The sequence below is a fragment of the Primulina eburnea genome, chromosome 12, assembly GCF_022965805.1.
Source record: "Primulina eburnea isolate SZY01 chromosome 12, ASM2296580v1, whole genome shotgun sequence".
In the NCBI taxonomy this organism is placed as follows: Eukaryota; Viridiplantae; Streptophyta; class Magnoliopsida; order Lamiales; family Gesneriaceae; genus Primulina; species Primulina eburnea.
In genome coordinates, this window is record NC_133112.1 from 2,283,250 (window position 1) to 2,295,547 (window position 12,298).

The 12,298-nt window shown below is 36.2% G+C and overlaps 2 protein-coding genes and 1 long non-coding RNA gene across 4 annotated transcripts; 1 reads left to right on the forward strand and 2 right to left on the reverse strand.

Moving 5' to 3' along the window:
- Positions 1-241: 241 nt before the first annotated feature.
- On the reverse strand, positions 242-3,108 carry LOC140808401 (mediator of RNA polymerase II transcription subunit 21). Of its 2 annotated transcripts, none has more exons than XM_073165525.1 (5): positions 2,919-3,108; positions 2,079-2,301; positions 1,363-1,440; positions 937-988; positions 242-539 (listed from the first exon to the last, which is right to left on the reverse strand). In XM_073165525.1, the coding sequence occupies exons 2-5, from the start codon at positions 2,289-2,291 to the stop codon at positions 463-465; spliced, it is 420 nt and encodes a 139-aa protein (XP_073021626.1). In that variant the 5' UTR covers positions 2,292-2,301; positions 2,919-3,108; the 3' UTR covers positions 242-462. The 2 variants fall into 2 exon arrangements, with proteins under 2 accessions (XP_073021626.1, XP_073021627.1); XM_073165526.1 differs by lacking the exon at positions 242-539 and adding an exon at positions 551-694.
- A 2,025-nt stretch (positions 3,109-5,133) lies between these two features.
- Positions 5,134-8,637, forward strand: LOC140807429 (uncharacterized). The gene is made up of 2 exons (XM_073164265.1): positions 5,134-7,986; positions 8,058-8,637. The coding sequence occupies exons 1-2, from the start codon at positions 5,175-5,177 to the stop codon at positions 8,510-8,512; spliced, it is 3,267 nt and encodes a 1,088-aa protein (XP_073020366.1). The 5' UTR covers positions 5,134-5,174; the 3' UTR covers positions 8,513-8,637.
- Positions 7,482-9,003, reverse strand: LOC140807430 (uncharacterized). Its single transcript, XR_012112700.1, has 3 exons — positions 8,802-9,003; positions 8,657-8,727; positions 7,482-7,619 (listed from the first exon to the last, which is right to left on the reverse strand). It is a non-coding gene; the product is annotated as an uncharacterized lncRNA (long non-coding RNA).
- Between the last annotated feature and the right edge of the window lie 3,295 nt (positions 9,004-12,298).

Here is a 12,298-nt window from a genome sequence, read left to right on the forward strand (position 1 = left end):
ATATATATATATATATATATATATATATATATATATATATATATATATATATATATATATATATAAAGCGACGAAAGTGAGCTGCCAAATTATATGTTATGTAGCCGTCAAAAAGCAAAAATCAACCGGAAAATTTGTACGGAGGAAAAGTTGTGCATTCACGAGTTATTGAGCTTTTGGTAATCTGACCAAAACCCGGACCCATTCAAATCGACCGAATCCTATTGGACTTGAATCACTCCAGAACAGTGTGTGCTGAAAAAAGAAGAGGTCAGAAAAACGGTAGTGTTTTTGGGTTTGAAAAGTTTGGAGTCCTTGTGGAGTACCAAGTCACGGATCATGAATGTCATTTCTAAGGAAGAGACTCCTGGAAAACTATTTTTACATGTTCTTCGATTATAATGATCCACTGGTATACGTAACCAAATGCAACGTGCCGTCTGCTCATCCGTTATCATTGCATCAATCTGGTTTTTTTAAGTTCAAGCAGTTATCGGTAGCTTGGCTGAACAATTCCCGAACCTGCTTTAGTTCCTTTTCTGGACACCACCGACATCATCACATGTTGGAAGGAACAAACACATGAGCAGAATTTCCAAAGTAAACTAAGTAATCGAATCTTATCCCTACTGAGACCGATGAGTTTGTTCTTCAGTCAAAATTCTAAAGCAGACTGAGAACTATTGGTGAGCCACTGAGGTTGAAGAAAGGCAAAAAAAAATAAAAATTTGTCACAAGTAATGAAACAAATTTGAAGTGAAATGATATCCGTTAATATGGGATGCATAATGCTATTGTTATATGGCAAAATACTATAGAGATGTTCTCGAAGCTGAAGTTGGCTTCTTCCTATTAAAAGCAGGGAAACTGGAAACCCCATAAAAAGACAATAATGATGCTAACTATAGTGCAATAATTAGGAATAGAAAAGCTTGCCTGCAGCTTCCAGTTGCTTTTGAAGTTCCTGGCCAATTGCATCATTCTCAGCCTGTCGGCAATTCTTTTAATCAGATAAGCTTTATGGTGGACACAAACTGAACAGATTCCATGTTACCAATGGGTACTTAAACCCACATAATTATACATGTTGAAGAGTATATTCTCAACCATTAACAAAGAGCAACTCAACACAGACTGGTGGGACAACACGAATTAGGAATATAATAGACACATTTATGCATCTTAGAAATTAGACGACGCCTCATCCTTCATAACTCAAGATAATTAAAAATCACTCAATTAACAACATGCATCTGGCATCAAGTAGTACTCCATGGTTTCTAAAACAATGCAGGAGCTAAATGACAGCGAAAGTAATCTAGCAGATACTCGTGTGCGTTAAATCATTTTATTAGGGATCACCTGGAGTTCAGAAATTCTTTTCAATTGAGCTTCTTCACCTCCCTCTGATAATGGAAGAGCAGAAACCAATGCATCAAACTGTAAAAAAGAAGACAATCTAAATTTACAGAGGACCTTTGATGGACAGGACCAAGCAAATTTCAGAATCACGAAATTATCAACAGAAGTTGTTCCGCAGCAAACTGTCAAAAAAATTGTCCTACAAAGTCCACTGGTGAAAAATGTTTATGGCGTGCTTAAAAGCTACTTCCAAGGAAAATGTTATTTTTGCACAGCACAGATTTAAAAACGATCCAACGAAACATAATGGACACATAACATTTGGAATCTTGGATGGCTTCCACGTGATCACCAATGACCAGCAAAATCACGTTTTACCATTTTCAGCCTTGCATTGGGTTATACTATAAATATTTTGGATGGTGATGCCAAATATCTGGGAATTTGAGTTACAAGAGATCCTGTTAATAAAAATAAATGAAACAAGATCTTTCTTTCCAAGGCAAGCTAGAATCAGGACAAACTTAAAGAAGAGGATTAACTAGTACCAAAGGGCAAAGAGGAATTACTTCAAGAAAAGTGCCAAAGAAAATAACTAGAAAAGACAAACGATTTTTCTGAAAGCCAAAGATAATCACGTGAAAGATTAAAAAAACTCACAACATTGAATATGATATGCGTATTCTATCAATTTCTCATGAATTATATTAGCTGACCTGTTTGGCGGCTTTCACTAGAGCAGAACTCAGAAGTTTGGGCTGCTCAGCGAGATTAGCAGCATCATCCACAACATTAGAAACGGCAGGAGGCTCTGGATAATTAGGTGATAATTGAACTGGAAGGGCATCTCTTTGAAGAGAACCAAATGTATTGAAAGCAAGAGAAGCTATAGTATTCACTTGTTCTTGTAATTGGGATATTATGTCCATTTCCTTTACTCTGAAATGCAAACAGTTACAAACCTTAGAAACTCATCCATACAATAATATTGGGGGAAGTTCTAAAAAAGAATCTTCCTTCACAGAGGAAGGGGAATTCTAATGATAATAATTATTACAAAAACACATGGTACGAATAAAAAAAAAGTACAACCCGCAATAGTTATCACTAGAACTACTGCATAAGTACACCAAGATTTGTTGAATATTTACGATTACAGTCAGATTAAAAAGAGAGTCTTGATATAAAAAAAAACTAGGAATTTGAAGAAAAATATTTTCGAACCAACAAAAGCATATGCCAAGAACTAAAGTAAGAATGGCAGTCAATTATTCGAGTAAGCAAGTATTGTCATAGTTAACTATTGGCTTTTCTTGGATATACACGACAAAATGATAGAAATTCTTATCCAACATGCATTTTATCAAGTACTTTCTTCACATAGCATTCACATTTCCTATAGGTGATTTCGATAAACTCATTCAAGGCACCCATCTCATAAACACATCCTCGCGCGAAATCCAATTGCTTCAACGATGACAACCAACTTCCGAAGACGAATAACAAATCAGCTCAATAACTCGAAATGAAATATTCCAAGAGACAACAGTAATTACCTTGCAACGACTGTAAGAGATAAAATCGAGTCTCCACACTTCCTCCTTTTCTCTACAAAACCTCTTTCTGCCTCAGATTTCACAGATGAGATCGTCCCTAACAGAACCTACAGAGGCTCACACGCAAACGGGAATATCTACAAAACCTCTTTCGATTCTCCGAAAACGGGAATATATAATTATAGACAACATGCGACGGTTATTATAATACCGTCGCCGATCTGATGTGCGACGGTGTTAATATAACCGTTATTAACACCGTTAGCTTATTAGCGACGGTTGTAAAATCTGTCGCTAATAGCGACAGTTTTTAATAAACTGTCGCAAATAAAATTTAAAATTTAAAATTTAAATTAGTTTTATAAAAAACCCCTCAACTCCAGATAAAATTTCAGAATCCAAATCAGAATCAAATAGCCCAACTTCACTTAACTGGACTTTACATGTCTTACAGATGGGCTATATTTTCGATCCATGGACTATTTTACAAATAATTAGCGGTGTCCCACTAATGTTATTCTTCATTTTTTTATCCCCTAAAACATAGGAATCTTAAAGACAAATTCGAAATTCAAAACTTGTAGTAAAAATTTATTTATTTTAAACATTTATAGCTGGACGAATTAAAAACAATACCTAAACTAGCTATAAACAATTTAGATATTTTTATCGAGACCAATTGATCAAGAAAGTCGAGGTCGAGCTCGAGCTCGACCGACATGTCTATAATTTATTGAAAATTAGCTATTATATATTTATAAGATATGGGACTACTCCAAAGCTATCACTAATAGACACAACACTGAAAGAGATAAGTAGCCTTCAGGGTCGCTTTTAAAGTGCTGTAGACAAATGAAAAGTTGATATCAGAACAACAATCCAATGGAATACTTCTAAAAATAGTTTAGCTGTCAACACACATGGTGAAGGGATTGCCTTTTCCCCACCCTTTTTTTATCAGTTACTCATCACATCACCTTTTTAAAGATAAATTTTCTTTTTAAATAAAAAAAACTTAACAAAATTTACATGATATTTTGCAAATACTCTCGTCTGACTCAGTCGAGCTCGGAACTTTGTGGCCTGGTATATATACCACATATGGTTGGTTCGTCATCTAAGATAAAAGAAACCTAATTTCTTTGTCAATTTATTATTATTATTATATATAAAGAGCCAAAGTCTTAAATTTGGGGCAGATGCATGCATGGGAAAAAGAACTATGGGGCTTCACTGGATGAGGTATGGCGTGTATATATTGGTTACACATCTGAGATATATTTTTTATGCTTAAAGTTTTGTGGTGTCTTTACATCTTTTTGTTGGCTATATGTCCACATTATTTTGTGATACTTGGACATATTATGTTCACAAAAAATCTAGACTAATGATTAATTTCTTATAAATTTTAATTTTTTTTTCTCATTTTTCTTCCCATTTCACTGTTTTACATCGTTTTTAATCACACTGCTATTCATTGTAAATTTTTTTGAAGTAGGCTTAAACCTGTCCAAGTTAATTATTTTTTCTATTGTTTTGGGTCATCTCGTAAGTCCATTACCCCTTTCATCCACAATTATAACTTAAATTTTGGTGAACAACTGATGAAATGTTATGTTTCGATCTCGACTTGTTAGAACAATCATTGGTTCTCACTTCTCAACGACAATGATGGCCTCAGAAAAAAATATAAAATCAGTGAAAAAAAACCAACTTGTTAATAATTGCAAGTGACAAGATTCATGCGGACAAGAAATCAGTGCCATCGGTGCATAGTAGCTAGAAAACATGTAACCTTGCAATGAACATGACAAAACGGGCACGAAGATATACTCCGTACCCTGCGAATCCTGGCACCGGTAACCATTTTATCTCCATGATTCTCATCAACATGGCCATACTTGTTCTTTCCATTTATACAAAAATTTAAAAAGATGTTGACTGAGTAAGGGAAAGAGAGGGGATTCAGGGGAAAAAGTTGTTAATTCTTTGTATGATTTTTTTCCCTGAAAATTCGTGTCTTGTCTAGTAAAAATCACCTCTAATATATTAATAAATTTTTTGTGTCCAAAACTATGTGTGCATATATATATGCTTGTATATATGATATATCTAAGATATCTCCGACACCAGTAGGGACCCTTTTAACAATATTTAATGAATATGATAAAGATATCAATTCAAAAAAGATCAGTCACTTTAGTTTCCTAGAAAAAGGAAGGAAACACAACAGTAGGAGATCACAAAAAACTTATCATGTCAAGCAAAATGGTTACCTTATTTCTCTTGTTTCTTAAAATATGTTTGTTTCCCACCATATCTGCATTGAACCAAGAAGGCCTCGCTCTTCTGTCATGGCTTTCGACTTTCAATAATTCTTCGCCTTCTTCGAGTTACTTCTCTTCTTGGAATCCTAACGATCAAAATCCATGCAAATGGGATTACATCAAATGTAACAGTGAAAGATTTGTGAATGAGATTACCATTACTTCTATTAGTCTACCTGCTAAATTTCCGGCTCAGGTTTTTGCCTTCAACTTTCTTCAAGTTCTTGTGATCTCGAATGGAAATCTCAGCGGTGAAATCCCGGTTTCGGTCGGAAACTTATCTTCTCTGATCACTTTGGACCTCAGCTCTAACAATTTAACTGGGGGGATACCTAGTGAAATTGGAAGCCTGTTGAATCTGCGCCAACTGTCGTTGAATTCCAACTTCTTGCAGGGAGAAATCCCGACCAATATTGGAAACTGCACGCAATTGCAGCAACTTGAACTGTTTGACAACATGCTCACTGGGAAGATTCCTGCAGACATAGGCCGGTTAGTGTTTCTTGAAATCCTTCGTGCAGGTGGGAACATCGGTATAAATGGAGAAATACCAGCTCAGTTATCAGATTGTGCAAGGCTGAGCTTTTTAGGCCTTGCAGATACCGGAATCACAGGCCAGATTCCTCGTACTTTAGGAGCACTGAAGGATCTGAAGACCATTTCAATTTACACAGCAAACTTAACCGGCGGGATCCCTCTGGAACTGAGTAACTGTTCATCATTGGAGAATCTGTTTGTATACGAGAATCAAATATCGGGCGAAGTTCCAGTGGAAATCGGATACCTTAAAAACCTGAGAAGGCTGCTGTTATGGCAAAATAATCTGCGAGGAACAATTCCAGGATCTCTTGGAAACTGTTCGAGTTTGAAGGTGCTCGATTTGTCGCTCAACTTTTTGACAGGAGAAATCCCATCACCTCTTCAATATATTGAATCCCTGGAGGAGCTTCTCTTGTCTGATAATAATATTACTGGTGTGATACCGAATTTTATTGGCAATTTTTCGAACTTGAAGCAGGTCGAATTGGATAACAACAATATTTCTGGAGAAATCCCATCTCAAATCGGGAAATTAAAAGAGCTCACTCTGTTCTTCGCTTGGCAGAATAAGCTCCATGGAGAGATACCGAAAGAGTTGGCCAATTGCCAGAAACTTCAAGCTTTGGACCTGTCTCACAATTCTCTTACCGGGGAAGTTCCGAAAGCTATATTGAATCTCAAGAACCTAACCAAACTTCTGTTGCTTTCGAATCAGCTTTTGGGTCAAATCCCGCAGGATATCGGCAACTGCAGCAGCTTAACTCGGTTACGCTTAGGGTCAAACCTGTTACATGGTGAAATCCCGTCAGAAATTGGGATGCTTGAGAATTTGTGTTTCCTCGAGCTGTCTGAAAACCAATTTTCTGGAAAAATCCCACAAGAAATCGGTAACTGTAAAGAGCTGGAAATGGTTGATCTTCATGGAAACAACCTTCAAGGCATGATTCCTCTTTCTTTTGTCCGTCTCTTTAAGCTAAATGTTCTGGATATTTCAATGAATTATATATCAGGCACCATCCCGGAAAATACAGGTGACCTTTTGTCGCTAAATAAGCTTATTCTGAGTGGAAATAACATATCAGGATCAATCCCTGAATCAGTTGGGCTGTGTAAGGATTTACAGTTGCTTGATTTAAGTAGCAACAGACTCAGTGGTACCATCCCAGATGAGATTGGGTACCTTCAAGAACTGGACATACTCTTAAATTTGAGCTCGAATTCTTTAACAGGGCCAATACCGGAAAGCTTTTCGAATTTTTCTAAGCTTTCCAACATGGACTTATCTCACAACATGTTGGCAGGAAGTTTACAGGTTATCAGCAATCTAGATAATCTTGTTTCTTTGAATGTTTCATACAACAATTTCTCGGGTTCGCTTCCCAATACCAAATTCTTCCAAGAAATTCCAAATAGCACGTTTTTCGGAAACCAAGAACTCTGTTTTCCGGGGAACAAGTGCCATGCTATCGAAAATCACCAGAGCAAGAAACTCATAAAAAATATGACAATTCTCATAGTCCTCATTGTCATTACGATTTTAATCATCTTAACCATAGGAACAATGCTTTTCGAGAGAGCTCGAAAGAGTGTTTTCAAGACTCATGAAGAAGAAAACACCTTGGTATGGCGCCTCACCCCATTCCAAAGGCTAAATTTCTCCATAGAAGACGTGGTAACGAAGCTCTTCGATTCGAATATCGTGGGGCGAGGTGGATCAGGGATCGTTTACCGAGTCGAGACACCAATGAGACAGGTCATTGCAGTCAAGAAACTCTGGCCAAAGAAGAGAGGGGAGATTCCACAAAGAGACTTATTTTCTGCAGAAGTTGCTGCCCTGGGATCAGTAAGACATAAAAACATATTAAGATTACTAGGTTGTTGTGATAATGGGAAAACCAGGTTGCTCCTGTTCGATTACATAAGTAATGGGAGTTTGGCCGGATTACTCCACGAGAAAAAAATTAGCCTCGATTGGAATTCGAGGTACAATATAATGATGGGAGTAGCACAAGGTTTAGCTTATCTTCATCATGACTGTATCCCTCCAATAGTCCATCGAGATATAAAGACCAACAACATTTTAGTCGGTCCTTTATTCGAAGCTTTTCTAGCAGATTTTGGTCTAGCAAAGCTCGTAAATTCTTCAGAAACGTCAAGATATTCAAACATGGTAGCAGGATCATATGGCTACATCGCTCCTGGTAACTACTTTACTCGAGAAGACATAACAAAATTTGAGATTGTAAACTAATTAATATCCTTCTTATTGCAGAATACGGATACAGCTTGAAAATAACAGAAAAGAGTGACGTATACAGCTACGGCGTTGTGCTATTCGAGGTCCTGACAGGAATGGAACCAAATGATCCCCGAATCCCAGATGGAAAACACATTGTTTCCTGGGTTTACGAAGAACTCAGGAAGAAACCCCGAGATTTCACATCGATTTTGGATCAACAGTTACTGCTTCAATCAAGTACACAAACAGAAGAGATGGTTCAAGTGATTGGGATAGCTCTACTTTGTGTGAATCCTTGTCCTGATGAAAGGCCAACGATGAGGGACGTAACAGCCATGCTCGAAGGGATCAAACATGAAAACGAAGAGTTCGAGAAACCCACAAATTCTTTCAGACAGGAAATGATGTTGAATACAAGATCAGCAGTTTATTGTTCTAGTTTCAGGTCATCTAAACCTCTAATTAGATCACCTCTTCATTCCCTGTAGCTAGTTCATCTTGTTGTAAATTATTCACTTAATTCTTTTCAAGAAACGATTGGGACCCGTTTATACGAAGTTTAGTCAGAAAAAAATTAATCCATAAATTCGAACAACAAAGAACTTGAACAAAAAATAATTCCAACTACGTACGTCTATTTTACTGCATGAATTCGAACAATTAAGAACTGGAAATTCCCTATCTTATATTTTCCCTTCCCTCCCTGCAGTAAACAGTATTAGTCAGAAAAAATTGAAGACAAAAAGAAAAATGTCGAGGAAACATTCAACACCAAACCTTTGAAAATTGTCGCATGAGTTAATAATTTGAGTCTCAAGTGGACCTGAGAACATAATGCTTGCTTTCATTTCTATATATGCATATACATGCATACGGAAAAAGTCGAGATGATAAAAAGGAATCGCAGGTGACAAGATCTTGGTCGTCAGTACCTTCATGGAACCTAGCTTGATGGGCCACTACTCTCCGCAACTTGTCCGAACATAATGTTTTTCAACCACAAATAATAACAGTTGTTTCTTTACATGCATTAATACCTATTCGAAATTGCATTTTTTCTTTGTTTATTTTATTTTTTGTAATTTTAGTCATTTATCCGACGTGACCATGGTATTGATATAGAGGTGACATGTGTAGTGTCACATCAAAACTTCTAAAAGAAATGAGCTAAAATTGCAAAAAAAAATCGAAATATTCATTATAATATTGTAATTTGATCATTTACACTCTTGTATAACGATAGACTCAAAGGAACGATCAATTGATTTTTTTTTAGGTGGTATTTTTTTAAATAGTATTAGTTTTGCATGTCAAATTTTATTCATGAACCATGGTTATAAAGCAATATCTATTTATATTACAATGTCATCAAATAACATGTCACTTTCGATCATAGCATAGCGTATGATTGCCATCAACGATTTGCTCAATTTTTGGTGCCGTATATCATGCAATGGTCGAGTTTAATCAAGTGGGTACAAATTAATGAGCCCGAATCCAATTATTTGGGCCCAGAAATAATCTCAAATGAAATTTTGTGTAAAGAAAAGAGAAAAAAAACAAGTCAATTCAAGAATCCAAAACTCCAAATCCATCCCAATAAAAGACTGGACATAATTTCACACACATAAGTACCAGAATTTTTGTCGGCTTAAATTTGTAATAATATTTAGTGCAACTTTTCTTTTAGACCCAACGTTTAATTACGTGGAAGTTATGATTTCATTGATATGATAGGATAACAAAGGGATGTTCAATCGATATTGTATCCGAATTGAAATATAAAAGAGTAGGTCTTTTGTGAGATGGTCTCACGAATCTTTATATGTGAGACGTGTCATAAAAAGTAATAATTTTTCATGGATGATCCAAATAAGTGATCTGTCTCACAAAATACAATCCGTGAGACATTCTCACACTACAAAAAACCAAAGCGATTTGCGACGGGTTTATCCGTCGCTAAAACCGTCGCGACTTGGTCAAAGCGACGGTTCTAGCGACGTGCCGTTGACCCGTGACCTTTTGGGTCGTCGCCTCACCCAAGCGACGCGACACAATAACCGTGACAATTTGGCGACCGTCTGTAGGATGAAGTCCGTCTCCAGTATAGCGACGGTCAAAATAACACCGACGCTAATTGTAGCGACGGTAATTTCAACAACGTCGCTATATTTAGCGACGATTATGCTTATAACTGTCGCTAAATATAGCGACGTTGTTGAATTTACCGTCGCTTCAAATAGCGACTGTTAATTAAAAACAGTCGCTTTAATTTGAGACGGTATTTTCACAACCGTCGCCATTTATAGCGACAGTATTTTCAAAAACCGTCGCTAATTTCAGCGACGGTTATAATTGTTCCGTCGCTAATCACCATTCCGTTTTTTTTTAAAAATAAAAATATATTAAAACAATTGTACTGTATAATTACTAAAAAAATTGACAACAAATTTGAAAAATATAATCATATTAGTAAATAACATTTCCAAACTAGTGTTTGATACAAATATTCATCAAAAAAATTTAAACAAACGCCACTACGGTGACGGTGACTGAGTCTCGTCGTCGTCGTAGTCGTCGCATTCTCATTTTCTGGGTTCTCTTCAAAGTTATTTAAACAAAAATTTATTTAAACAAAAATTTATTTATTGTTGGATTTTCTTCACCAAAATTCACATTCTCATTTTCTGGGTTCTCTTCAAAGTTAACATTTTGTTGAAGAAAATTCAAAAATTCCGGAGCTGTAGTTTGAGCAGTTGGTGGTGCTACACGAGACCTAGATGACGAAGGAACTTCCATATTAAAATTAGGAAAGACCGGGGGAATATAATCCTCTCCATGAAAATACCAGTTGTAATAATCCGGTACAAATCCATAACGACCGAGATGTACCTTCACAGTATCTTCATCTAAATATGTTTGGTTCTGACATTTTTTTCGATTGCAAGGACAACGGATATTTCCATCTAATAAACACTCAGGATGACTAAGTGCAAATGCTACAAACGACTCTACACCAACACAATATTCAGCCGTTACAAATCCATTCTCCAACCGACGATACATCCAATTTCTATCGTTATCCATTTTATCCTACAAAATAAAAAGTACGATGTATTTTACTTTTCAAATTAAATCTTGTATGTAATATTAGTCATTTTCAAACAAATATGTATATCATATCACATTATTATAATGACGTGTCATAATTTATTTTGTTTAAAAACTTTATAGACTTTTATACTTGTCGTATCCCTTACCGGGAGTGTGGGATGTCGTCTTAACATCCTCCCAAGATTTATAACAAGTTTTCCAAAAAATTATTATATACATACTAACAGTTGAATTGCAAAAAAACTTACTTGAGTAGAAGCAAAAATCGTACACGAGAGAAGATTTGTTTATCGCTCGCAAATGTGAGCGAAGGGAGAGGAGAGGTGTGAAGAAAATCAGTTGAAGACGCGACAATTTATAGACACATTGCTAATAGCGACGGATTTTCAAAATCAGTCGCTAATAGCGACTGATTTTAGAAACCGTCGCCGATCTAAATCGGCGACGGTTAACTTTGAACGTCGCCAAAAGTGACGACGGTTTTTTTAAAAACGTTGCTATTTTGGAAGATAACGACGGTTTAATTAAACCGACGTTAAATATAGCTACGGTTTTTTTTTTCGTCGCTAATATAGCGACTATTTAATATTAAACCGTCGCTTCACACAAGCGACGGTGTTTAATAAAACCGTCGTCTGTTTAGTTTAGCGACAGTTTATGAAAATTTGTCGCTATAGTAGCGACGGTAGGACACAAGACCGTCGCTTTTGTTTAACCTGTTGCACAAAATAGCGACGGGTGTGTGGAACAGTCGCAATAATAGCGACCGGTTTTATAAAACCGTGGCTATTATAGCGACGGTCTTTTAAAACCGTGGCTATTACAGCGACGATTTTTTAAAACCGTGGCTATTTTAACGACCGGTTTTATAAAACCGTTGCTATAATTTAAAAAGCGACGGTGTATATAAGAACCGTCGCTATATAGCAACGGAAAATAAAAACCGTCGCTATTTGAAAGACGATTTTTCATGAAACCGTCGCTAATCATACCGTTTTTTTGTAGTGTCATACAAGTTTTTGTCAACATACAAATGAGTAATTATATGTATAAATAAATATATGTTGTTCGGTATGTTTTAAATTTGTAAGATCGTTTCCTTGTGATAAAGAATCATCATTTAAGGATGAGCTAAGATGTACCATATGCCACACAAAACT

Bases quoted from the DNA above. Each gene is read 5' to 3' on its own strand.
- LOC140808401 (XM_073165525.1), bottom strand. From the start codon at position 2,291: ATGGACATAATATCCCAATTACAAGAACAAGTGAATACTATAGCTTCT. The intron at 1,441-2,078 runs GTCAGCTAATAT...TCTTTTTTACAG, and splicing joins TAGTGAAAGCCGCCAAACAG to TTTGATGCATTGGTTTCTGC. The intron at 540-936 runs GCAAGCTTTTCT...GGTGGTGTCCAG, and splicing joins AAAGCAACTGGAAGCTGCAG to AAAAGGAACTAAAGCAGGTT.
- LOC140807429 (XM_073164265.1), top strand. From the start codon at position 5,175: ATGTCAAGCAAAATGGTTACCTTATTTCTCTTGTTTCTTAAAATATGT. The intron at 7,987-8,057 runs GTAACTACTTTA...TTCTTATTGCAG, and splicing joins ATATGGCTACATCGCTCCTG to AATACGGATACAGCTTGAAA.